The sequence below is a fragment of the Bos mutus genome, chromosome 26, assembly GCF_027580195.1.
Source record: "Bos mutus isolate GX-2022 chromosome 26, NWIPB_WYAK_1.1, whole genome shotgun sequence".
In the NCBI taxonomy this organism is placed as follows: domain Eukaryota; kingdom Metazoa; phylum Chordata; class Mammalia; order Artiodactyla; family Bovidae; genus Bos; species Bos mutus.
The window spans coordinates 29,065,026-29,091,647 of NC_091642.1; the positions used below are offsets into that span (position 1 = coordinate 29,065,026).

The 26,622-nt window shown below is 39.7% G+C and overlaps 1 protein-coding gene across 1 annotated transcript in view; it reads left to right on the forward strand.

Annotated features, from left to right (window-relative positions):
- Window positions 1-3,470: 3,470 nt before the first annotated feature.
- The window catches only part of OGA (O-GlcNAcase), a 28,887-nt gene continuing 5,735 nt past the window's right edge, over window positions 3,471-26,622 (forward strand). Inside the window, exons 1-13 of the mRNA XM_005888085.3 lie at window positions 3,471-4,097; window positions 7,421-7,472; window positions 7,904-8,001; window positions 9,536-9,666; window positions 15,232-15,403; window positions 16,553-16,651; window positions 17,508-17,792; window positions 18,836-18,994; window positions 19,447-20,060; window positions 20,730-20,904; window positions 24,263-24,348; window positions 25,316-25,420; window positions 26,257-26,342. Of these exons, the coding sequence (XP_005888147.1) occupies window positions 3,899-4,097; window positions 7,421-7,472; window positions 7,904-8,001; window positions 9,536-9,666; window positions 15,232-15,403; window positions 16,553-16,651; window positions 17,508-17,792; window positions 18,836-18,994; window positions 19,447-20,060; window positions 20,730-20,904; window positions 24,263-24,348; window positions 25,316-25,420; window positions 26,257-26,342 (2,261 nt within the window). The 5' untranslated portion in view covers window positions 3,471-3,898. The remainder of the gene's footprint in view (window positions 4,098-7,420; window positions 7,473-7,903; window positions 8,002-9,535; window positions 9,667-15,231; window positions 15,404-16,552; window positions 16,652-17,507; window positions 17,793-18,835; window positions 18,995-19,446; window positions 20,061-20,729; window positions 20,905-24,262; window positions 24,349-25,315; window positions 25,421-26,256; window positions 26,343-26,622) is intronic.

Consider the following 26,622-nt stretch of genomic DNA (forward strand, 5'->3'; position numbering starts at 1 on the left):
TAAGTTCCTCCCATCCTTTCTCTAGGGCAGTGTTATGTGGTAACTAAGCTTTACAGTCCATATAAGGGGGATCAGGCCTTCTCTTCCAACATTGTACATGCACACATTGATAAGATCAAGGGAGGGGTGTGGTGTCTAAGAAACAAAACCTTACTTCCAGAGTTCTTCATTTTGTCATCTGTTTTTGCTGCTCACATCATCACACAGCTGTCTGCTCCTTAGGTCCTTGGGTTTCTTTGGGTCACAACCCCTCTGTAGGATCTAATTAAATTTGTGGACCTACTGTCTAGAGGAAAAAAATAGCACAGTTTTCCATATATTTTTGTGTCCCTGAAGCCCATCCATGGGCCCTAATGAAGAACCTATGATCTAGTCCACCTCTCAGTCTTCCATTGTACAGAAGAGGAAACAGGCCCAAAGAGCAGAGAGGACTTGCTCAAGATCAACCGATGAGTTTATAGGAGGGTTGATACTAGACTCAGTCCCCCAAATCTCTGTCCAGGGTGGCCTTGGAGCACAGTAAAAATTTGTGTGTGAAAGATGGATGCTATGCATGTCATGTATTATCAAGACAAGGTAACACTGACAGGCTGTCATGTTGCCCTATACTTTTCCTTCCAGGCACTTATCAGTTTGTAACTGTATATTCAAGTGTATTTATTTGAGTGATTATTTGTCTTTTTTGTTACATTGTAAGCTCCTGAGGACTCCTTGAGTCCCTGGACTAGGTTTTTTTCCCCCTTACCATCCTATCCTGGGGCCTGGCAAGTAATAGGTATTTCATAATTGTATGAATAACTGTATGGTTTGTATAAATGGGCATGGTAGGTGTATGTATATAATTGGCTTAAACATGGAGACGGTCTCTATATTTTAGGGTACATTCAAGCTTGAGGGAAGTTGAAGTCTGGAGCTGAGAATTTCTAGGAACTGAGAAGTACCCCAGAGCTAGGGCAGACAAATGGGAACCAGGGAAAAAAAAAAAAAAGAAAGGACAGGAGGTTGGGATCTGATCATTTTTTTCTGACCACTGATTAGATTCTGAATGTTGTTAGCTGCTCCATCTCAAAACACTCTTCTTTATTGTTTTTCTTTTGCCTTTCTGGCCATCCCTTCTCAGTCCTCCCTTGATAACTCATCCTTCTCATTTGGAATATTAAACATTGGTCCCCACAGCTCAGACCGGAGCCTCTTTTCCATAACACATCCAATCCCATGGCTTTAAACATTATCTATATGCAGGGAGACTCCTAAGTTTTTATCCCCAGAATTCTCCTCTGAGCTCCAAGACCCACATATTCAATTGCCTATTTCACATATTCACGTGGATCTATAATGGTCATACTTAACATGTTCAAAATGGAATTTTGACTCACGCCTTCCTAGTCTTCCCCATCTCAATAAATGACATCATCTACCTAGTTGCTCAGGTCAAAATTTAGGAGTCTTCTTTTCTTCTTCCACACTCTCCCTCTACTCTCCCTTAATTCATCACCAATCCTGGGAATTCCTGGGTAGTCTAGTGGTTAGGACTCTGGTGCTTTCACTGCCCAGGGCCAGGCTCAATCCCTGGATCTCTAGGGGACTAAGATCTCCACAAGCCATGCAGCACAGCCAAAAAAAAAAATCACCAATTCCACCATCAAAGGTTCACCATCTCTCTCTACTGCTGTTCCTTAGTCTAAATCACTATCATTGCTTAACTGTATTACTTTTCTTCCATCTGAAGTAGACCTTCCTTACTGTGGTTACTTTTCATCATATCACTAGATTTCCTCCCTTCATAGAACTTATCACAAACTGAGTTCCTGTGTGTATAACTGAATCTCTTTCTCCAACCAGAATGTAAGCCCTGTGAGAGCAGGACCCTATCTTGTCCATTCCTCAACTGTTTATCACAGGACTGCTAGGCTATGAATTCCTACTGTAGGCGCTGGGGGATAGAGGTGTGTTATGGAGAGAAAGGGTGTGGCAAGAATTGCCCTTTAAGCTTGACAAGTACAGATATGGAAGGTGTATCTTGCCTGGGTCACAGAGTCAGGAAGTGTTGACTATGGAGAGTAGATTTAATTATGGCTGATGACTTGCTACCAGTTGCCACAGTGTAAAGTGTGAAGCAAAGAGGAAAGTGTCATGAGACTGGGGGCTGGGGTCACCTGGAATGCCAGCTCCAAAATCCCCAAAGGACCACAATATCCAGTGAAGCTGCGATGGCCCCCCAGTGTCATCACAGGAAGTCCCCTAAGAAAATACTTGCACCTAATCCCCAGCTTAACACTCCAGGACTAAAAAGAGGGACTATAAGAGTCTGTGGAGCTACAAGTTGGTCTACCCCTGGAGGAGTCTAATATGAAACTGAAGTATAAGACGGACAATGTTAAGTGTTAATAATCAGAATGAGAAGGAGATGTTTATTTCACATTTAAATCACCTATGTAACCACGGATTTCTCAACTACCAAGTGCATTATGACAGGACCAAAGGGAGCCCTGAGAACAAATAGCAAGGAGACCCAGGCCCATCTAGGGCTCAGGGAAGGCTTCCCACAAGGAAATGATATTTATGCTGAGGCTCAAAGAGTCTCACTTCTCCCTTATACACACTTCACACTCCCCATTCCCAAACAGGCCAGGCCTTTTCACCCCTTCCTCCATTTGTACTCCCTTCCACTTGCCTAGAGTGTTCTCTTCTCTCTCCCCAACCCAATTTGGCTAACTCCTATTTATCCTTTATGACCCAGCTCGAAAGTGAAGCCATGGCCGCCGCCTCTACCCAAAGGAAGATGAAGTCAATCCCTCCTCTGAGCTCCCACAACACTTGGGTACATCATGTGGGGATTGTGTGTGTATTCGTTAGCCTGAACCTCCTTGCTGTGAGCTCATAGTGGCCCAAGAGGCAAGCAGGAGGCAAGCTCAATAGGTGTCTGCTGAAAGAAGGAATGATTTAGATTTTAAAGGGGGGTTGGGGCCAAGCTGGAGATAGGGGGAAATGTTTCAGGGCAGAGGAGTGAGCTGAGCTTCTTGGAGTGTTGTCTTCACAGAACCGAGCCTGGGTCAGGCTGATGTAATGAACCAACCTGTCAGAATAATCTCAATAGAAAGTAGGTCAGTTTCTTCCCAGCTCTTTAAGAACCAGAGGCTTGGTTTCCGCGCCTGCGCATTAAGAGAGTAAACACCTCTTTTTTTTTCACCCACTCCCGCCTGCCGGCCCTATCCACATGCCTATTGCCCCAACCCGCTCCAGCCTCCTCCCATTTTCCCCTTCTCCGGGTTGGTTAATGGTCTGTTCTTGGGAGTCTGGCTCGTTCTGGAGGGTGGCGAGCATAAATGGTACATTCCACTGCCTTCGTTACATTCCGCTTTTCGCGGCTTTTCTGTTCTGCTCCCCCCTACCGAATGAAGCTCAATAGACTGGCTCAAAAGAAGGAGGGGGAGCCGGGCTGAAGGGACCGGTCTGAGCCGGTCTCCGGCGCAGGCGCAGTGCGGATAAACAGGAAGCGGGCGGTAGAGGCAGCAGCAGAGGAGACCCAGGGGCAGCGGGAGGAGGCAGCGGGAGAACTAGGATTATCGGAAGGTCAACAGAAGCTGAGAAGGAGAAAAAGAGCCTTGGCCATCTGTCTCCAAAGAACGATACGTCGTGGACTCGATTTTAGGCTTCCGGCATTCCCCAGCTTAGGCTGAGGCAGCGGCTGACAAAGGGCTCGCGCCGGTGCCGCCGCCCTTCTCATCCGGGCATTCGGGTCCCTGCGGAGCGGGAGGGGGAAGGGCAGAGGGGGAAGGGAAGGAGCAGGAAGGGCGCGCGCTAGGAGCCGAGGCCCTCTCCAGGGCTCCGGGCCGGCGGCCCAACGGACGGAGGCCGAGGAGGACCTGCAGAGGTGGCGGCGGCCGGGGGCAGGAGGATGGTGCAGAAGGAGAGCCAGGCGGCGCTGGAGGAGCGGGAGAGCGAGCTCAATTCCAACCCTGCCGCCTCCGCGGGGGCATCGTTGGAGCCGCAGGCAGCTCCAGCCCCGGGAGAAGACAACCCAACCGGGGCCGGGGGAGCAGCGGTCGCCGGGGCGGCAGGAGGGGCTCGGAGGTTCCTATGTGGCGTGGTGGAAGGTGAGAACTGTGGCGCGGGCTGGGCAGGAGTGTCCTCCCCCCGCCCCACCCCAATAGTAATCTGTTCTTTCCTGGTTAGGCGGATGGCGGCGAAGCTTGGGCGGTGGCGGTGGCGGGCAGGGGGGAAGTGGGGGAAGCTCTAAAAGGGGATTATTCCTGTGGGTCTGAAATTTGACCCTGCTGGAACGAGGGAAGAGGCGAGAGGGTGGGCAAGTCTTCTCTCGCGTTCTGGAACGGCGTCGAATTCCCCTCTGGCTATTAACGTGCCTGACCCCACCCGGCTGGGCTTGGAGCCAGGCGTGCTCCAGTGGAGGCGGTGTAGGGAGTCTGGTCTTGGGCTCTTGAGTTTTACATCTTTGTACCTTGGGATCTTGTTTCCTAAGGTGGTTTGGGTTCACATACGGAAAGGCATGTATAGTACTGCTGCCCCTACCCTTTTGAAAGAAGACTACCCATCAGATGTGCTAGTTGTATTCCTGGAGTGAAGAGGAGCACTGTGGGCCTATAGTTTTACAAATTCCTTTTTGCCTAGAGGTGGTTTTTTTTTTTTTTTTTTTTTTGGTTTGTTTCTTTTGTTTATTCAGTCCCCAACTTCCACCCTTTGAATCCAATTTCTTTTGCAGCCTGGAAAATTGCCCTTTGCTAACTACTCTGCCTTGCCTTGAGGGATGAAGCTTTGATTTTAATAGTATTTGAGATACGGAATTTTTAGTTTAATTATTTCAAAAGAGGTTTAAAAATTCCTTTTCACCGCCTCCTTTCCCATTACCATTTAGGAATGATGGACTTTCTTTGGTGGTTGGAGAAAATGAGTAGAAGATTGTATCACAGTTTATGAATGTAATGGACAAATGTTCCACAGATGTGCGTTCTATGAAAGTATAAATCAATATCATTGCTCTTACCTGAAGTATAGCATGTATTCGAACTTTCTAAAGTATTTTGGCTGACCCAGGGTTTCCTAGCTTGTATACTTCATTAGTTTCTTTTACATGTAATGGTGTGCATAGGAGTAACAGTTAAATACTGGTCTTTATTAAAAACCAGAAAGGCATGGAAAAAGAAAAGAGGATTGTCCTCTTGGTTGAGAACTTCTGAACATATGGAGTATTCATTTGAAAGATGGGTGGTGATTATGGTATTTTACATAAAGTTTAATTGTAGGGGAAAACAAGACTAGTTGGCAGCTAGGGTTAGAAATGAAACGGTTCAGTGACGTTAACTGTTGCACAGTTTTGGGGAAAACAGAATGGAAAAATTACCTATGTGTTAGTCCGGAGTCTATGTTTATGAAAACATGATTGCTTTGCTTGACTTATCCATCGATGTATTTATAAGACTAGAATCTATCTGCAGGGAGATACTAGGAAAAGAATCTGTGTTTTGTGACCTAAGATCTTGGGATGGAGGGTGGGAGAGAAGTGCTGGACGATTAGAAATTTTAGAGCTAGACTAACAGTGAGTCGAAGGAAACTTGCCTGTGGATTACACCTTCTTAATAATTACAGAAAAAGTTAGTTGTGGTTAAGATCAGTTGATTTGTTTTTCAGAATAGTATTAAAAGGGAACTAGTCTACTTAAAATTGTTACCTGTTGTCTTTTCTCCTTCCCATTCCCTAGAATATTTCCTTGGTGACTGAGCTCCTGATTTTTTTTTTTTTTTTTTTTGGTGTTTGGTTTTTCTTTCCCTCACAAACCTTTGTTGATTTTATTTATTTACATACTTATGAGGTTAATTTGTGCTTTTATTTGCAAGTATTTAACTACAGTGGCCCACAAAATTTGTTGATTTTAAAAGTACATTTTACACCACAAACCAACACACACATATACATATATAAAAGTGAAACAAAAGTTTTGCCAAAAAGGTCTACCCTGAGTGTTAGTTTTGTTTTTGTTTTTTTTTTTTTTTTACGAGTTGTTTTTTTTTTTAAGCAAGGATGAACTTCACTGACAGTCACCAAAGTTCCCAGTTCTTCTTAAGGTTCACTTTAATGATGTGAATAATGCAGGTTTTGTGGACGAATCTGTGTTGATTTTAACTCGTGTAACAGCCCTCCTTCCTCTTTGTGGTGCCAGTTAACTAAAACCATGAACCTTACTCTCAAAGAGCAAAGTTAGGGTTTCTGAAGATTAAAATGTTAGACCCTTGAAAAAAAATTTTTTTTAATGCTGAGACAGATCTAAAGGAAAGTTTAATGCCTACTCTTTTAAGAGGTAATGATAATGCAAACTGTTGAAGGAAAGCTATAAAGACTTGTAAAATTCACTTAACATTTTAAATCACTTGTAAGAGAGTAACCATTAAATTGTCCAGATTCTACGTGCTACAGTTTCATGCGTTAGTACCTAATGAATTTTTCATTTTTATTTTTTGGTCTGTCTCATTATCTTTGTGCAGAGTAACTATTCTGTTTAGAGTAGAGGTTATTACAGTTCAGAAATTTTGGTTTTGAGTTTGTTAAGTTGTGTGTGTAAGGAGCATTTTCTGTTCAAAACAATATTTGAACCATCTTCATAATACTCTTGAGAGGTTGTCCTTATCTCTGGCAGATGATTAGATTGAGACTGGTGGAAAATAAAGGTTAGGCAAGCTGTAATACCGGTTTGGTGCTTATATCACGAACATCATCCATCTGCAGGTTTGTTTCTTGAATTACTAGTACTGTGCCCCCACATGGGGTACTGGAGTGAGTCACATTCTTGAATTTTCAGTTGTTTAGACATTTGCTCTGGAATTGAGATTGCTTGAGTTTCCAGTTTGGGCCAGTTCCGATGTTGAATTTGCTGTGAGTGTAGTTTAAGGCACTTTTTGAGTCTCTTTTACAATGTAATTTTGGGAAACAAAATCATAAAATTGGGTCAGTCAGATTCTTTACTAATTCTGTTCCTGATTTTTTTCCCTACCTTTTCTACCTCTAAAAGTGGTTTAACTCCCCTCCTAGATAGTACTTGTTATTAATAGCAGCTTGGGGTTACTAGGCTTGCCCTCTTCTCACTGTAAGACTGAGATAATCTTTCTAAAAAGTTAGGTTTAAATATATTTGGTCTTTTTTGACAGTGAAAAGAGATGACATTTAGCTCTTTTTAGATAACTATCACATAAGTAATTAGTGTTCATGGTAGAAAAACCAGAAAATTTGCCTAAGCAAAAAGGGAATTAAAGTCACTATATAATATCACCCCAAAACATGTTAATGTTTTACTAAACATCCTTCAAATTTTTGTATTTTTCACAAATTGACATCATTTGTATTGTAATCTGCTTTTCTCAGTACACAGTTTACCACATTCTTACAATTTCATTCTTACTTTGAATCTAGGATTTTATGGAAGACCATGGGTTATGGAACAGAGAAAAGAACTCTTTAGAAGGTAACTTTTTATTATATAAAGGAGAGTCTTAATTAATATTTCCTTTTGTTTGAGGAAACACTACCACTGAATAGGCCGAATACAGTTTGATGATTTCTCAGTTGCAGAAGTTGTTTTAACCTTGGTCTTCTTCCTCTTCACCTAGGCCAGTGGTTCTCAGACTTTCCTGGGAAAGCTGGAAAGGTTTTGGGCTTCACTTGCTTCACTCAGAGCTGTTGTATTTATATTTAAGACTGTTGGATATGTTAACATTGCTTATTTAATTTTTTTTACAACTCCACTGGACTTGAAAAAGGTTAAAAGCTACTGCCCCAGAATATTAGCTTTTTAAGAGATGGAGCTGCTCCGAAAAAAGGGAAAAAATTGAGGTGTATTGGTTAGGCATGTTGCCTGTTTATATATATATACATGTAATTTTCTTTCCTCTTAAGGCTCCAGAAATGGGAATTAAATACATATTTGTATGCTCCAAAAGATGACTACAAACATAGGATGTTTTGGCGAGAGATGTATTCAGTGGAGGAAGCCGGTAATCTTTTTCTTCTTAATCTGTAAATGTAGAGTATGTGAAGAAAACAGGTATATTTTAAATATAGTTGTACAAGAATTAAATATTCCACTTTCACTTTGTAGGTAGTTTTCTTTTATATAGTAACTGTGTGTGTTAGTGCAGATTGAAAGAATAGCACTAACAGTGTGTAGCCATGGTGTGATTCATGGGTTTGCCAGTCTGACTCCACCTGTTTTGTGGTCATAATGGTACTTTTTAACTTCTGCCAGTAAACAGTAGGCCATTGGACAAAGAGGTGCTGAAGCAAGGCTAGGCCTCGGCAAGGCAAGTGCAAGTTTTAAAGTACTTGGGTGCAAGTTTTAAAGTACTCCAAAAAATCAGTAATAAAGATAAAAAGTATTATCTATTTTTTAAACCAGAACTAATGCAAAAAAATCCCTGAACAAAATACCAAAATCTAAAATAAAGACAGGGTTGGTATTAATGATTGTTTTGCTTCAGGTTCAACCAGGTATGGCTTGGTCTTAACCACTTGATTACTAGTACTGGTCCTGTCTTTATTTAAAGTCAGAACGACCTTACCCTGGTTCAGGCCTATACTGAAGTGAAAGCCATCTCAAACTGTCCTTTCTGTATGTGTTCTTATGTCGAGTTAGCTACATAAAATTCATAAATATAAGTAACTAAGACAAATGGTGAAGTGCTTTGTGTACTTGAGTGAATGGGGGAACATTTTCATACCTGGAATTAAATGATAACTAACAAGTAATTTACTTAATACTTGGTTACAGAGCCCAGCCAAGACAGTGAAGGCAGAAAGTTTTCTTAAATTATGTAAAAAGCAATTAAAACTGCATCTAGTTTGTTGTTTACTACTCTGTATAACTTAAATGTTTCTTCAATTTGATTATTTTCTGGTGATGCTGGTAATGAAATTTAATGTGATCAAAATATAGTTAAATGACTATCTTAAGATACTACTGAAAGTTATTTAAAGATACATCCTATGGTATGGAATAGTATTTCGATTTACTTAGGAAAATTGTCTGTCACATTTTAGAAACTTAAAGCTGTGATAGATTTCTTTGTTGTCTTTACAGAGATGTCAAGATTGTTAAGGCCATCACTTAACCCTGGTTTTTAAGAACACATTTTTCTTTTCTTCTAAATTATAAAGTAGTTATATGTAGAGTTATTTATTTAGGAATTCCAGTCGTACAGAGACAGCAAAAACAAAAACATAACTCTCAAACACTTGAGAAATAAAATTGGTTTGCATTCAGTAAGAGGATTGATGCCTTAATTGAATATTTTTGAGAAATGTCAGTGGAAGGAAGAGAATGCTTTTATTGAGTTCAGGGTGATATTAAATTGTATCAAGTTTGTGCCATTATGTAAGGCCTGTTGTCACATTGGACATGACAGTTTTGTAAAATTGAAGGGACTTTTTTTCTTGACTTATTGAAAATTGGAGAAAAATGACCTTCAGTTTAGAGGTGAAGGCTCTTCGTTTTCTGTGCTGCTTTCTAAAGTCATGGACTCTGTTCTTTAGAGCAACTTATGACTCTCATCTCTGCTGCACGGGAATATGAGATAGAGTTCATCTATGCTATCTCACCTGGATTGGATATTACTTTTTCTAACCCCAAGGAAGTGTCGACATTGAAACGCAAACTGGATCAGGTAATTTCCTTGCTTTTTCATTATTTTTCCCTGAGTCAGCACATGAAACTGAAAAGTTTCTGAGTTGCTTTTATGATATAAAAAGAAAACAAGGTTCATAGTACTTCTTTGTTCCTGGACACATTTTTATTTTCTGTGCAAATTTTTTACTTTTGATAATATTTTCTAAAGAGTGAAAAGAGCTTTACTGGAGGTACCATTGCTTTACAAACTTCACTTTGCATAAGAACTGCCTTAAAAGAATGCTTAGAAGAAATGCTTAAAAGAATGCTCATAAGCTCCATTCCCATAGATTCTTAATGAAGACTTGAGGTGGAGACTTCCCTCACATTCCAGCTGATTCTGAGTCTTCCAGAGTCACATTTCCAGAAACTGTGTATGCTGTTGGGTGCTTGCTTGACTGAGCTTCTGAGTGAGGTTATAGAAATAGGATTCACTCGATTATATGGTTAAGAGACATAATTCAGTCTGGAAATGACTGGCTAGTTTCCCAAAATGAGAAGAAACACTAGGTAAACATGTAAGCTGTTGTTGAACCTGATTGGAATCTACATTCTACTTAACATAAAAGCTGCACATCTGTTTTAGTAAAGTAAGTGTACTATGTTTATTAAAAAAGTTTATATTGGACTTCCCTAGCAGTCCGGTGGCTAAGATTTCATGCTTCCACTGCCAGGGGTGTGGGTTCCATCTTTGATCAAGGAACTAAGATCCCACTTGCCTTGTGGTGCACCTTTTAAAAAGAAAAAAAAAATCTATATATTATTGGTGGTATTGGAATGGCTGGTAAGGAATTTAAAGTTATTAGGTTGTTGCAGAAGTAATTGTGGTTTTGTAATGTTGACATTAATACCCAGCTGTGGATGTGAATGGTGATAGAAGCAAGGTCCGATGCTGTAAAGAGCAATATTGCATAGGAACCTGAAATGTCAGGTCCATGAATCAAGGCAAATTGGAAGTGGTCAAACAAGAGATGGCAAGAGTGAATGTCGACATTCTAGGAATCAGCGAACTGAAATGGACTGGAATGGGTGAATTTAACTCAGATGACCATTATTTCTACTACTGTGGGCAGGAATCCCTCAGAAGAAATGGAGTGGCCATCATGGTCAACAAAGGAGTCCGAAATGCAGTACTTGGATGCGATCTCAAAAATGACAGAATGATCTCTGTTCATTTCCAAGGCAAACCATTCAGTATCACAGTAATCCAAGTCTATGCCCCAACCAGTAACGCTGAAGAAGCTGAAGTTGAATGGTTCTATGAAGACCTACAAGACCTTTTAGAACTAACACCCAAAAAAGATGTCCTTCTCATTATAGGGGACTGGAATGCAAAAGTAGGAAGTCAAGAAACACCTGGAGTAACAGGCAAATTTGGCCTTGGAATACGGAATGAAGCAGGGCAAAGGCTAATAGAGTTTTGCCAAGAAAATGCACTGGTCATAACAAACATCCTCTTCCAACAGCACAAGAGAAGACTCTCTACATGGACATCACCAGATGGTCAACACTGAAATCAGATTGATTATATTCTTTGCAGCCAAAGATGGAGAAGCTCTATACAGTCAGCAAAAACAAGACCAGGAGCTGACTGTGGCTCAGACCATGCACCACTTCTTGCCAGATTCAGACTTAAATGGAAGAAAGTAGGGAAAACCACTAGACCATTCAGGTATGACCTAAATCAAATCCCTTATGATTATACAGTGGAAGTGAGAAATAGATTTAAGGGACTAGATCTGATAGACAGAGTGCCTGATGAAGTATGGAATGAGGTTCGTGACATTTTACAGGAGACAGGGATCAAGACCATCCCCATGGAAAAGAAATGCAAAAAAGCAAAATGGCTGTCTGGGGAGGCCTTACAAATAGCTGTGAAAAGAAGAGAAGCGAAAAGCAAAGGAGAAAAGGAAAGATATAAATATCTGAATGCAGAGTTCCAAAGAATAGCAAGAAGAGATAAGAAAGCCTTCTTCAGCGATCAGTGCAAAGAAGTAGAGGAAAACAACAGAATGGGAAAGACTAGGGATCTCTTCAAAAAAATCAGATACCAAAGGAACATTTCATGCAAAGATGGGCTCGATAAAGGACAGAAATGGTATGGACTTAAGCAGAAGACACTAAGAAGAGATGGCAAGAATACACAGAAGAACTGTACAAAAAAGATCTTCACGACCCAGATAATCACGATGGTGTGATCACTGACCTAGAGCCAGACATCCTGGAATGTGAAGTCAAGTGGGCCTTAGAAAGCATCACTACGAACAAAGCTAGTGGAGGTGATGGAATTCCAGTTGAGCTATTCCAAATCCTGAAAGATGATGCTGTGAAAGTGCTGCACTCAATATGCCAGCAAATTTGGAAAACTCAGCAGTGGCCACAGGACTGGAAAAGGTCAGTTTTCATTCCAATCCCAAAGAAAGGCAATGCCAAAGAATGCTCAAACTACTGCACAATTGCACTCATCTCACACGCTAGTAAAGTAATGCTCAAAATTCTCCAAGCCAGGCTTCAGCAATATGTGAACCGTGAACTTCCTGATGTTCAAGCTGGATTTAGAAAAGGCAGAAGAACCAGAGATCAAATTGCCAACATCCGCTGGATCATGGAAAAAGCAAGAGTTCCAGAAAAGTATCTATTTGTGCTTTATTGACTATGCCAAAGCCTTTGACTGTGTGGATCACAATAAACTATGGAAAATTCTGAAAGAGGTGGAAATACCAGACCACCTGATCTGCCTCTTGAGAAATTTGTATGCAGGTCAGGAAGCAACAGTTAGAACCGGACATGGAACAACAGACTGGTTCCAAATAGGAAAAGAAGTTCGTCAAGGCTGTATATTGTCACCCTGTTTATTTAACTTATATACAGAGTACGTCATGAGAAACGCTGGACTGGAAGAAACACAAGCTGAAATCAAGATTGCCGGGAGAAATATCAATAATCTCAGATATGCAGATGACACCACCCTTGGCAGAAAGTGAAGAGGAACTAAAAAGTCTCTTGATGAAAGTGAAAGTGGAGAGTGAAAAAGTTGGCTTAAAGCTCAACATTCAGAAAATGAAGATCATGGCATCTGGTCCCATCACTTCATGGGAAATAGATGGGGAAACAGTGGAAACAGTGTCAGACTTTATTTTTCTGGGCTCCAAAATCACTGCAGATGGTGACTGCAGCCATGAAATTAAAAGACACTTACTCCTTGGAAGGAAAGTTATGACCAACCTAGATAGCATATTGAAAAGCAGAGACATTACTTTGCCAACAAAGGTTCATCTAGTCAAGGCTATGGTTTTTCCTGTGGTCATGTATGGATGTGAGAGTTGGACTGTGAAGAAGGCTGAGCGCCAAAGAATTGATGCTTTTGAACTGTGGTGTTGGAGAAGACTTGAGAGTCCCTTGGACTGCAAGGAGATCCAACCAGTCCATTCTGAAGGAGATCAGCCCTGGGATTTCTTTGGAAGGAATGATGCTAAAGCTGAAACTCCAGTACTTTGGCCACCTCATGTGAAGAGTTGACTCATTGGAAAAGACTCTGATGCTGGGAGGGGTTGGGGGCAGGAGGAGAAGGGGACAACAGAGGATGAGATGGCTGGATGGCATCACTGACTCTATGGACGTGAGTCTCAGTGAACTCCGGGAGCTGGTGATGGACGGGGAGGCCTGGCGTGCTGCGATTCATGGGGTCACAAAGGGTTGGACACGACTGAGCGACTGATCTGATCTGATCTGATCTGAATGTTGACATTTGCCATTTGATGTTGGAATACATTCTTAAATGTGGATGTATTATTCATCATTTTAATGTGCATTTCTCACTTTGTTTTTTTGCTAATGACTTATTACTTGCTGTATATTTTACATGTATTTGAAACTATGAAAATGATGTTAGACAAAAAAGCAAATACAAGCAGTTTTCTTACTCAAGTTAAAAAAATGGGTCATAAGACAGTGGAGACACAGCATCAACATTTGGCCCAGGAAGTGCTGATGAATGCACAGTGCAATGGTGGTTCAAGAAGTTTTGCAAGGGAGACGAGAGCCTTGAATATGAGCACAGTGGCTGGCCATCAGAAGTTGACAACGACCAACCGAGAGCCATTATTGAAGCTGCTCCTCCCACAACTAGACAAGAAGTTTAAGAATTCATCGTCAGCCATTCTATGGTTGTTCAGCATTCAAAGCAAATTGGAAAAGTGAAAAGGCTCGATAAAAGGGTGCCTCATGAGTTGACCGAAAACCAAAAAAATCATTGTTTTGAAGTGTTACCTTATTCTATGCAACAACGAACTATTTCTCAATTGGATGGTATCATGCAACAAAAAGTGGGTTTCATACTACAACCAGTGATGCCCAGCTCAGTGGTTGGACCGAGCAGAAGCTCTAAAACATGTTCTTAAAGCCACACTTGCACCAGAAAAGGTCCTGGTCACTTTGGTGGTCTGCTGCCAGTCTGACCCACTACAGGTTTCTGAGTTCCAGCAAAACCATTACATCTGAGAAGTATGCTCACATACATCACAGAACTGTGCTCACGATGAGATGGCACTGGAAGCTGCACCACCTGCAGACAGCGTTGGTCAAGTCCCAGTCTTCTCCATGACAGCGCCTGACCACACTCGCACGGCCAGTGCTTCGAAAGTTGAATGAATTGGGCTACAGAGTTTTGTCTCATCCTCCATATTCACCTGACCTCTAGCCAATCGACTACCACTTTTTCAAGCATTTCAACAGCTTTTTGCAGGGAAAACACTTCTAAAACCAGCAGGATGCAGGAAATGTTTTCCCGAAGCATAGATTTTTATGTTACAGAGATAAACTTAACTTTAGTTGGCAAAAATGTGTCGACTGCAATGGTTCCTATTTTAAGTAATAAAAGATGTGTTTGAACCTAATTATAATGATTTAAAATCAACAGTCTGAAATTGCAGTTAACATTCGTACCAACCTAAAAGTTTGGGATTTCCCTGGCTGTTTAAGGGTTAGGACTTGGTGCTTTCACTGCCAGGACTGGGTTTAGTCCCTGGTTGGGAAACTAAGATCCCACAATCTGTGTGCTGCGGCCAGGGGGGGGAAAAGTAATTAAAATTTCTGTGAATAAGCTCCTAGGAGGCTATTTCCCCGCTTGATCATATTCTGCTATTTTGGTCTTTCTGATTGATGACTTAGGTTTATGTGCAAAGAAATTAGTTAGCATCATTGCATCTTGACTAGAGCAAATGACTTGGATTTCTCATGTCTTGGAGTTTATCGTTCATTTTTTTTCTTCTGGTATGTATCTTCTGTATTGAAAGATGTAGAAGGATAAGCCACATTATAGAAGCTTTGTTAGACAATTTGCTTAGTGCATTGAAACCCAAATGAAAATATGGGTACTGAAACTGTAGCTTTTTAACACAGAAAATAGAAAGGGAGTAAAGGTTTGGTGTTGAACATTCTACTAAGGAAAATATTTGACTTTTAAGTATAACTATTAACTATATACTTGAATATTTTAAAGCCTGTATTTTTTACTCTTGAAGATGAGCTGGTAAAAGCATCTTGTTTTTTTTTCCTTTCCTAGGTTTCTCAGTTTGGATGCAGGTCATTTGCCTTGCTTTTTGATGATATTGACCATAATATGTGTGCAGCTGACAAAGAGGTATTCAGTTCTTTTGCTCATGCCCAGGTCTCCATCACAAATGAAATTTATCAATACCTAGGCGAGCCAGAAACTTTCCTCTTCTGTCCCACAGGTATTGTATATAATAGCTTTCTATTTAACTAGTCTTGAAATACGTAACTTTCAAAAGACCATGTATGAATTTTATTGTTGTTCCCTGTCCCTTTGGTATGTAAAGAAAGGTAGGAATTCTTTTTCTAGAAGATGTTTCTCCAGATCTTAAGTTGGAGAAATTTTAGGGATTAATAAATGACAACTGAATAGGAGAAAGATTTTGTGTATTTTTTGGTACTAAAAAGTATATGAACATTACCTTTTCTGGATTAGAGGAAGGGAATAGTATTATCAAAGTGAAAACTAGAAAAAAGCAAATTTACATTGCATTTAACTAAGTCACTTCTCATTTCCCTCCCACTTGTTACTTTTTTCTGCCCTTGCCTATCTGTATCCCTTTTCATTCCTCCCACTCCCATCTGGGCTCTTACTTCTAGTATTTATCCCCCTTTTCCTTTTTTCCCCCCCTTTCTTCTCCCTGGTTCCTTCCACTGAAAATATTTTTTCTCTCTTTTTTTTTTTTTCCCTCTCAAAATTCAGCCTACAAGAAAACTTCCCCGGGCTTGACTTCTTGTTCAGGAAGAGTTTAAATAAGTTCTAAGAAATTTTAGACTGTATTGATTTAACCGTGTGTTTGTCTGTCTTGTTAAAGTATTGTGAACTGTGAACCTTATCTCTTCTGATGCTACATGAATATTCAAGTAATGTTTAATAAGATCATACTTGGTAGTTACTTAATTCATTGTAAATTATAATCAGTTATAATTGAGTTCTAAGCCAGTGGCATAATTTTGCTTTATTTTTATTATGATATCAATCCAGTCTGTTTGGCCTCTGATTGAAACTGAGAAATGTAGGCAATTCAGAGTTTGTAGAAAATGCAAAAAATTCCAATTATTTATCTTTAGTAAACTTTTAGTGACCATAGGATCATAAGGATTGATCTGTCCTACTTTTGGAGGAGGAATATCAGGTTTTAAGAATTGATTTTTTTTTTAAATACATAAATGAGCTAGTTTGTTGACTTCTTTTGGGACATGAGATAGAGGCCTTTTATCATTTGGATGAAAATAGTTTAAAATTGATAGACATTTTTATCCCCATTGAAATACATACTCATGACTATTTCATTCTTGTTTTACTGATTAATTTCTCCCCCTACATTCAGAATACTGTGGCACTTTTTGTTATCCAAATGTGTCTCAGTCTCCTTACTTAAGGACTGTGGGTGAAAAGCTTCTACCTGGAATTGAGGTGCTTTGGACAGGTAAGTCTTAAAGATTTATACAGTAAAACTTTTACTTAACTAGGATGTAGAGAATTGATTGTATACTTTTAAAAAGCTGAGCCTTAATGAGATTCTCTTTCTTTTACACAGTATACATTCTTCACTTGGTATTAAGAATACTTTTTGAGGATTTTGCAGTGAGTCTGAATATCAAAGTAATTTATTAATTTTCATTTTCATTGTGGTTGCACTGCATCTTTGTTGCTGCCCACAGGCTTTCTCTAGTTGCAGCTGCGAGCACAGGCTTGTCCTTGCAGTGGCTTCTCTCATTGCAGAGCCCAGGCTCTAGGGCACACGGGCTTAGCTGCCCTGCAGCATGTGGAATCTTTCCAGCCCAGGGATGTCTCCTGCATTGGCAGCTGAATTCTTATCTACTGTATCACCAGGAAAGTCAAGAATGTTGTATTTTATGAAATGAAAGCCTTAATGCTAGATTGACGGCTAGTAATCGATGAGCTGTATTAGCTTTCATTCTAAGAATTAAGGGAAGAAACCCTCCCAGGATTTAGGTTAATGAGAGTTTGTCTAATTGAGGATATATTATATTGGAAAAAAATTATTTACATGGAAAATTTGTTTCTTACTAATGTATCATTTTGAGGAAACTTGCCCAAACCTTTACTATTTGTGCCTTCTAACCACTAGTTCTAGGAATCTACTCTGAGGAAATACTGAGCGAGGGGAATAAAGCTGAGTAGAAGCACATGTTGCTGTGTTGTTATAAAAAGAAAAATTCTTTAAAAATATAACAAAATAAAAAGTTACATGCAGTATATTACTATTTTGAAAAACCATGTATGAGAGCCTTTTAATAAATGATGGCCTTTATTTCTAGGTCCTAAAGTTGTTTCTAAAGAAATTCCAGTAGAGTCCATTGAAGAGGTTTCGAAGATAATTAAGAGAGCTCCAGTAATCTGGGATAACATTCATGCTAATGATTATGATCAGAAGAGACTGTTTCTGGGCCCATACAAAGGAAGATCCACAGAACTCATCCCACGATTAAAAGGAGTCTTGACTAATCCAAATTGTGAATTTGAAGCCAACTATGTTGCTATCCACACCCTTGCCACCTGGTACAAATCAAACATGAATGGAGTAAGGAAAGATGTAGTGATGAGTAAGTAAATGACTTAATTCTTGACCTTGGGAAGAGATTGGGGTTAACTAGAACCGTTAGTGAGTATATGTTCTTTTGTCATCAAGAATTTTTTTAAAGGTATTGTTTAGTCCTGTGAATGAGATGTAAATGATAGAAAAAGGGTTCCCTGGAGTGGCTTTGGGCAAGTTACTTAATAACTTTTTGGCCTCAGTTCTTTGTTTTTAAAATGTGACTTGGCCTTTGAAACCTGAGGAACTAGACAAAGTAGTCTTAATGTTCCTGTTACCCCTTGAGTAATTCTGATTGAATTTATGTTTTCAGATGATTATATTTAAATGGTGTATTTTAGATGGCTAGATATTCTTATCTGAGTTGCTTACTATGTAATTTCAGTTTAGCTTACATTTATGAAACATATTCTTATTTTAGACATTGGCTTACTGATTTTTATCTATGAAAAATTCTTAATTGAATTCCAGGTAAGAGAATACTGACTAGTTGTTTACTCATTAACATTTAGACACCTATTTATCAGACACTAAGGATTCAAAGAATAAAATAGTCCCTACTTTGAAAGAATTAGTCTGGTGTTGATAAAGCAGGCAAGGAGCTATACCATAGAATGAGGAGTACTGAGAATAATTATCTACAGAGTCCTAGGGGGAACACAGAGGAGGGAGTGATTGATTACCTCTCTTAAGCAAAAATGGGTAAATGACTTCATGGAGAAGGAGATACTTAACACTGGGTGAAAATATAAGTAAAGCCTTTTGGGCATTAAAAGATTGGTGGGCTAGAGATGAAAACACTATCAGTGGACATGTATCAGTGATTTGTCCAGTGATTCTGAAATTAGTGTTTATTATTTCATTTGGGATTTTACATTTGGCAATGCCTTTAGATGACTATTCTAGGTGAAATGGTTCGGTGAAGGGTCTTGGTTGTGTTTGCATTATTATGCTTAAAGTTTGTTCTTACTCCAGTTCTTCGCCTCTCCAGTTTTACTGTAAGAATTAGTGTTTTGTAATCAAGACCGTTTTTGTGCTCTTTCTCTTTTGCAGCTGATAGTGAAGACAGTACTGTATCAATCCAGATAAAGTTAGAAAACGAAGGCAGTGATGAAGATATTGAAACTGATGTACTCTATAGTCCACAGATGGCTCTGAAGTTAGCTTTAACAGAATGGTTGCAGGAGTTTGGCGTACCTCATCAGTACAGCAGTGAGTTTGGTCTTTTTTTGTAAGAGGGTTGGATTACATTGTTTGAGACATAAGAACATTTGTGATGTTCTATTACAGGCCCACCAAGCAAAATGAAATTTAAGAATCTAGAGAATAAGGTTTTTTAAATTTTACTTTTGGCCTTAAATAGGTTTTATCTTCTTGGAATGCTAATTTGTTTTTTTAATTTTTTTTTCAATAGTTGTTCAAAAATATAGATCTTCAAAAGAGAAGAAAATAATTAGGTGTTGCCATATATATGATCTGTGTTTCCCCTCTCTTCCCTTCCTCACATCCCCGGTGGTTTAGAGAAGTGGCACTTTTTCTTAGGGCTCAGATTATTTGGAATCTCAAATTGAGGCCTAGAGATACGATAAGTAGAAAACATTTCTCTGGATCTTATTTGTTCTGTTTGTCATTCTGATTATCTTTCTGGCAATTTGTTTTTATAGGTAGGCAGGTTGCACACAGTGGCGCTAAAGCAAGTGTAGTTGATGGGGCTCCTCTAGTTGCAGCGCCCTCTTTAAATGCCACAACTGTAGTTACGACTGTTTACCAGGAGCCCATTATGAGCCAGGGAGCAGCCTTGAGTGGTGAGCCTACAGCCCTGGCCAAGGACGAAGAAAAGAAACAGCCAGATGAGGAACCCATGGACATGGTAGTGGAAAAACAGGAAGAAACAGACCACAAGAATGACAATCAAATACTAACTGAAATCGTTGAAGCTAAAATGGCAGAGGAATTGAAACCAATGGACACTGATAAAGAAAGCATAGCTGAATCAAAATCCCCAGAGATGTCTATGCAGGAAGATTGCATCAGTGATATTGCCCCTATGCAGACTGATGAACAGACGAACAAGGAGCAATTTGTGCCTGGTCCAAATGAAAAGCCTTTGTACACTGCAGAACCAGTGACTCTGGAGGATTTGCAGTTACTTGCTGACCTTTTCTACCTTCCTTATGAGCATGGGCCCAAAGGAGCGCAGATGTTACGTGAATTCCAGTGGCTTCGAGCAAATAGCAGTGTTGTCAGTGTCAATTGCAAAGGAAAAGACTCTGAAAAAGTGAGTATACTTAATATACTTGCTTCTCTGGCCTGGATGGATCCCCATGCTGATGATATGGAAGAGGTCTTAAATGAGAATTGGCCACATCTTAGAGTGTGTTCTGTAAAGTAGGTACTGCTGCTGCTGCCGCTAAGTCACTTCAGTCGTGTCCGACTCTGTGTGACCCCAATAGAGGGCAGCCCACCAGGCTCCCCGTCCCTGGGATTCTCCAGGCAAGAACACTGGAGTGGGTTGCCATTTCCTCCAGTGCATGAAAGTGAAAAGTGAAAGTGAAGTCGCTCAGTCGTGTCGGACTCTTAGCGACCCCATGGACTGCAGCCTACCAGGCTCCTCAGTCCATGGGATTTTCCAGGCAAGAGTACTGGAGTGGGGTGCCATTGCCTCCTCCGAAAGTAGGTACAGACTGCTGAATCATGCGCTTCCATAGTTTGACCTTACAGTAGTTAAGAATGAAGGAAGGTCAAAGTTGATTAATATTTTAGGAATATTTGTCAGTTTGGAGAGACACAGACTTATATTGCTTATCTTTAAAAGTTTAAGCCCTGTGATTCTTTAATCTTGAGGCTAAATTTGCAGGTACTTGATAACATAAACAGTTTATAACTGTGCTTTAGATTATGTTTTTAAACTTCCAATTTTTTGAGTGTTGTTATTGATCCTCAATAGATTGAAGAATGGCGGTCACGAGCAGCCAAGTTTGAAGAGATGTGCGGACTAGTGATGGGAATGTTCACTCGGCTCTCCAATTGTGCCAACAGGACAATTCTTTATGACATGTACTCCTATGTTTGGGATATCAAGAGTATAATGTCTATGGTGAAGTCTTTTGTACAGTGGTTAGGTAGGTGCACCAGGAATAATCTCTTCTCAGATATATTGTCCCTTAAAAGAAAAAAAAATTATCCCACAGGGAGAAAAACATTTAGGGAATTGGTGAATTTCCAACTGTGTTTAAATTCCTTGCCTAGATTTCAAAGGTGTAGCTGTTGTTACAGACTTGAGGTGCAAGCCTCAGTAAACATAACGAGCACATTGATTTTTCTCCCTTGGGCTAATTCAGCATAAATATCTTGAAAATGTGTTAGAAAGTACTGACTTTAACTTGCTCTGACTGAATGCTTCCTGGATGGAACCATGTATACCACTTTGATCTGATTTGGAGATGAGACTCTATGAATTGTGACTGTGTGAGCTCTCTGCTGCTTGCTGTGTCTTGATAACATTAATGCTGTGTTTAACAGAACAATTGCTGAAATGACCGAAGGGGCCTGGAAAGAGGAAGCATCCTCCCAGCCCTGTGCGCATGCGAGCTTTAGTGGGAGGCTATTCTGGTGCTACCTGGTATTATTTCATAGGACTTTTTCTTTATCTCTCTTCCAAGTAATTGGTTTAGCAGGGGATAAAAATTGCAAACCCCTGAAAATGTTTCATTAAATGGAAGTTCTCCAACAGTGAATTTTTTTTTTTTTTTTTTTAAGTTCTCAAGCTTGGTAAAAAGCACCAGCATGGCCAAGTTTCTCCAGGGAATCTCATTTCATTTCCAGGTTTTCAGTCCAGGTATAAGGAATACGTAATGGACTTACGCATAGTACACAGCAGGCAGCAAGGCTAACTGACACGTCAGCTTTCATAGTAGTCACAAACACTATGACGGGTTACATAGTCTTGGTTGTGAAATAGAAGTACGAAACACTGTGAGCTTACAGTTACTCAGGAGGGTAGCAAAGAGATTTCTCACTGTGTATATACTTTCAGATTCTTAAATATATAAAAAAGTTTTCCTTTGATACAACTAAAAATAGCAGCTAAAAATAGAGGCTGATTGTTAATATGAAAATAGAGGGAATTCCCTGGCTGTCCAGTGGTTAGCACTCCACACTTCCATTGCGAGAGGTATGGGTTCAATCCCTGGTTAGGGCACTTCCCGCAGGGCATGGGCAAAGATAAAAAATAAAATAAATAAATTGGGAGAAAAGGAATATAGAGAACTTTGGGTTCCTGTATATACCGCACAACAGGTAGAAGAGAGAATTGTGACCTCTTCCTGTTAAAAGGCTCCAGGATACCTCTTCTGTGTGATACTTGTCTGCTTTTAGGCTTAGGAAAAACCTCTCTATTGTTTGTTGGAAGGTGGCATTTGCCTTCCAGGGGATATATTAACCTTTATAGGGATTGAAGTCTTAAATTTCCAACCTATAATTCAGATTATTGGGTTTGAGAAAGTGTTGCTTAAAACATTGGCTACTTAGCTTTCAATTCAAAAATTATTAAAAACTCTTGATTATATACAGTATTGTTGCTTTTTCCTCTCAGGCGTTTACCTCTGAACTGTGCAGTTCTAGGGGCAGCTTTCCCTAATTGTATATAGCTGTCATACAGTCTCAAGGTCAGAGATCTTAGAAGTTTTAACTAATCATCTTGGCATCCACATAGCTTCCACAACAGCTCACGACAAAATATTTTCATGGTTCTATAGTAATTTCAGGGAGTTACTGATTAGAACCCTTTGTTTTCCTCCGTCTCCAGTCCAGCTGGCATTCAGTCCTTTAAAGAATGTGGCTATGCAGTACTTTTGATTACTAACGACTTCTATTATCTTCTTCCCCATTGTGTACAGATGGGAGAATCCTCAGCACAAGTTCTACTACTATTGGATGGACAGCGGCAGATGTTCACAGCGCGTCATGATTAATTAGTTTAAATTAAAAGGTTCTGTGAGGTAGCTCAGGTAGATTTAAGGGCAGTAGGCATGAACTGAAGTCACGTTTGCGCAGCGACTGAGGCATTAACCATGTTTTCATTTATACAGCTCTTCGTACATGCAACTTTTTATTGTAATAGTTGGAAGTGCTAGTTATGTTGTAGTCTCAAAGTGGGGGGTAGGGGAAATTGGCCGTTCCTTAAAGTTTAAGAGGTATAGTTTTTTTCCTGCAGTGTAAATTTACACTGAGCTATGGAATGGGGCAGGTTCTCTTCATAACCAAAATTTTTACCCTATTTCATATTTATTTAACAAATACTACATTATATATATATATTTATTTAAGTACCCCTACCCCTGAGAAGTGACAACCCTGGATATAATCTCTTAATGGGTCTGAATTGTCAGCAAAAAAAATTGGTTTGCTTTGGGACTGTCTGACTAGCACACTATATATTGTACTGATGAGATTGTTAACTTGAACAGGAGGTAGAATGCTGTCTTCAGTTGGAAAAGAACTATATTGCGCTGCTTTATCTTGTCAGAAAACTAGGCAGGTGATTGTGATTTGGCCTCCAGAATATCTTTTAATTTTCTCTTATTACTAGCTTCCTTAATTGTCTATGGAAGGGAATTATAATTTGCTTTTAATTCTCTCTCATTATTAGCTTCCTTAATTGCCTGTGGAGTTGGTTAAGTGCTGACCTTAAATGCAGATTTTTGGACCTCAAAGCCTGCCACTCCATGTATGAGCTAAGTGCACCACAAAGATTATAGTGGTTGCTCAGAGGAGCCAGATACTGTCATACTTTTAAGAAAAGTATGTTTTAGTTCTGGACAAATTAGGAGCATCAGTTGGCTCTCTTTAGTTCTCAGAATCTGTCAGACTGGTATTGTTACCAGTTGAGCCAAGTCTGAATTTGGATTGTCCTTGTCAGAAAAAGTACTCACGGTTTTTCATTGTCAACTTACTGAGTAATTTCTTTTATTCTGCTGACCTTAGTTTTCTGACAAGATTAACCCCTTTTCTCCCATTTTTCCCTTCCCTGTACCCTTCCTCAAAATGTAAAATGTGACTTCAGACAAGTTTAATTCCTTGGGCTGTGATAATAAAATGTCATCAATTTCACTTTATTTCACTTTAAAGTTACTGTACTTTTGGTAGAGAGGAAGCAGCTGCCTTGATTTTTATATAGCTGTACCTATGGAATATATAAACATGACTTAGACAAACTTGACACTTTCCTTCCAATAATTTAATAAAGGGTAGAACTCTTTCACTAGAACAGTGATTATTCATTAATCAGAGGAAGGAATGTCAGTATTGAAATTCCATTACAAGTTAAGAAAAAAAATTATTATCACAGCCTTGTCCTGAAACCCTGGATTATTATTGTTAGAGAGCTGTTTCCACAGTGTTTGTTAGTTTGTTGGACATTTGAGACCCCAGGAAATCCCCTTTCTCGTAACGTTCTCCGCTTGGATCTGATCTCAACAGGGTGTCGTAGTCATTCTTCAGCACAGTTCTTAATTGGAGACCAAGAACCCTGGGCCTTTAGAGGTGGTCTAGCAGGAGAGTTCCAGGTATCAATATGAATTCACAACTGAATTGACGTTTTCTTTGTTTTATGAGAAACCTTATGTTGCGCATCAGATGGCTGGAAGGATTGGTCTGCCGAAGGCTTTCTAGTCCCAAATTCAATTTAGTTACATAGCTGGATTTTAAATCAAATTTTCCTCCTCTTTCGCAGTAATTTCTGAAGGAGATGCTGCCAATCCCCCCCGCGCCTGCGAAGCGCAGCGGCTCTAGGTATACACTTCACATTGTTTCTTTGCAGGTCGCACAGCATTTTAATCTGCGCCCGCAATGCACAATGCGCGCATGCTTGTCTGCCAGCGGAAACTCCATGAGCAAAAAGAATGAATAATTATGCAAGTGAATGGTGAAAGGGCTTTGGGGTATTTTCCCAATTATTTTATAAGTAAATTTTGTAGTTGAAAGAACAGTCCAGAAATGAAAATTTAAACAAAATGTGACTTTTTTGGTGTTGGAATTTTGTTCATGGACTTTTCAGGTGCTCTACTTTTCTCCCCCCAACAGGTGCTCTGCTGCGCACAGCAAACTGAAGCGCATTGCTTTGGGGATAAAGCGTCTCCTGGACAGATAACCCTCTTCAGACCAAACCTCTCCTCCTGACATTCTGTTCTGCCATCTTTTAGTAGAGAGATGGTCTATATAAGATTGGTTTAAAAAAATAGATTTGTCATAATTGGAATAGATTTTTTTTTTTTTTTTTTTTTACTGTAAATTTAAATCCCCAGTAGTATGCCACTAAAGCTATGTAACTCAGTTTGGGTAATTTCGATTCAGAAGCATTCCCCTCCCTCAGCAAAGAGGTGTTTATGTTAGTATAGCGTAGTGCTCCCCTCTTCTTTAGGTCTGCCTGCAGTAGCCAGTTAATGTTAAGTTGGTAATCTGCAGTGCACACTCATTAAAAAAAGTGAATGTCTTCCCAGCACTAATCTGTTTCCCTTTTTTTTCTTCCTACAGCGTTTGCTGCCAATTGATGGGGCAAATGACCTCTTTTTTCAACCACCCCCACTGACTCCTACCTCCAAAGTTTATACTATCAGACCATATTTTCCTAAAGATGAGGTAACTGTCTACCTGCCAACTTGGAGTGTGGTTATGGTGAACACTTAATACTTTCTTTTGAACTCCCTGATTAAAAAAAATCATTTTTGTGTCTTAAAATACAAACTTTAGATGGAGAAAGTTAACTGAAACTTTAAACATGGGTAGTTTAAGGAAGAGCCTAAGGAGTTTAGACTCAACATCTTGTGCTTAGTTTTTTAATTATTTATTTGTTTGGCTTCACTGGGTCTTAGTTGTGGTATGTGGTATCTTTAGTTGCAGTGTGTGGGATCTAGTTCCCTGGCCAGGAATCAAGTCCAGGCCCCCCGCATTGGGAGGGTGATGTGTTAGCCACTGGACCACCAGGGAGGTCCTGTGCTTAGTTTTCATCAGATGAAATGTATTCAGAGTTGGAATCCTGAACAATATCTGTGTGATATGTTGTTCTAGCCTGATGTTCTCCAATACATTTTCTGCAGTTTGTAAAGTGCTTCCAGGCTGTTGATAATCAGCTACAGAAAAAGGCAAGCCTGCTTAAAGAAAATCACGTTTTAAATATTTTGGGTGTATAGAAAGCTGAGAGAGAGCCTCATAGTTTGCTGAATTTTGAATCCACTACTTAGTGCCTAAAACTATCCCCTGCAAGGCAGTTCTGTTTACTGTAACCGAGCTGTTTTCTACTGATTTTACAAATATGACTCAATAAATAAATATTTAACAAAGCAGAGGTGATGTTTATGACAAGTCAAACATTTTGTTATTCCCTCTTCTAGAAGTCCTTTATGACTTATGAGTCATACTGTCAGATTCTGTTGCCATTTTTCTTGATGTGTTGCTTAATTAGATTGTATTTTCAGGCTTCCGTGTACAAGATTTGCAGAGAAATGTATGACGATGGAGTTGGTTTACCTTTTCAAAGTCAGCCTGACCTTATTGGAGACAAGTATGTGATGCAGTGTTTGTTGGATTTGGGAGTAGACATTTCAAAGGCAGGATTCTCTGGTTGTGGGGAGATGAAGACTAGAAATACAGATACAGTTTTTTAGAAGTCCTACTTTAGTTGTAATAAAATCTGAGTTATTAATATGTATAAATTTCCAGTTTTTATTTATGTCAAATGTAGTTTCCACACATTGTCAATTGAGTGTATCGGGCTTTATTATATCACTGATTTCTGAAGTTTTACGTTAGTAACTTAACTCATTCTGGTTTCTTTTCTTCTG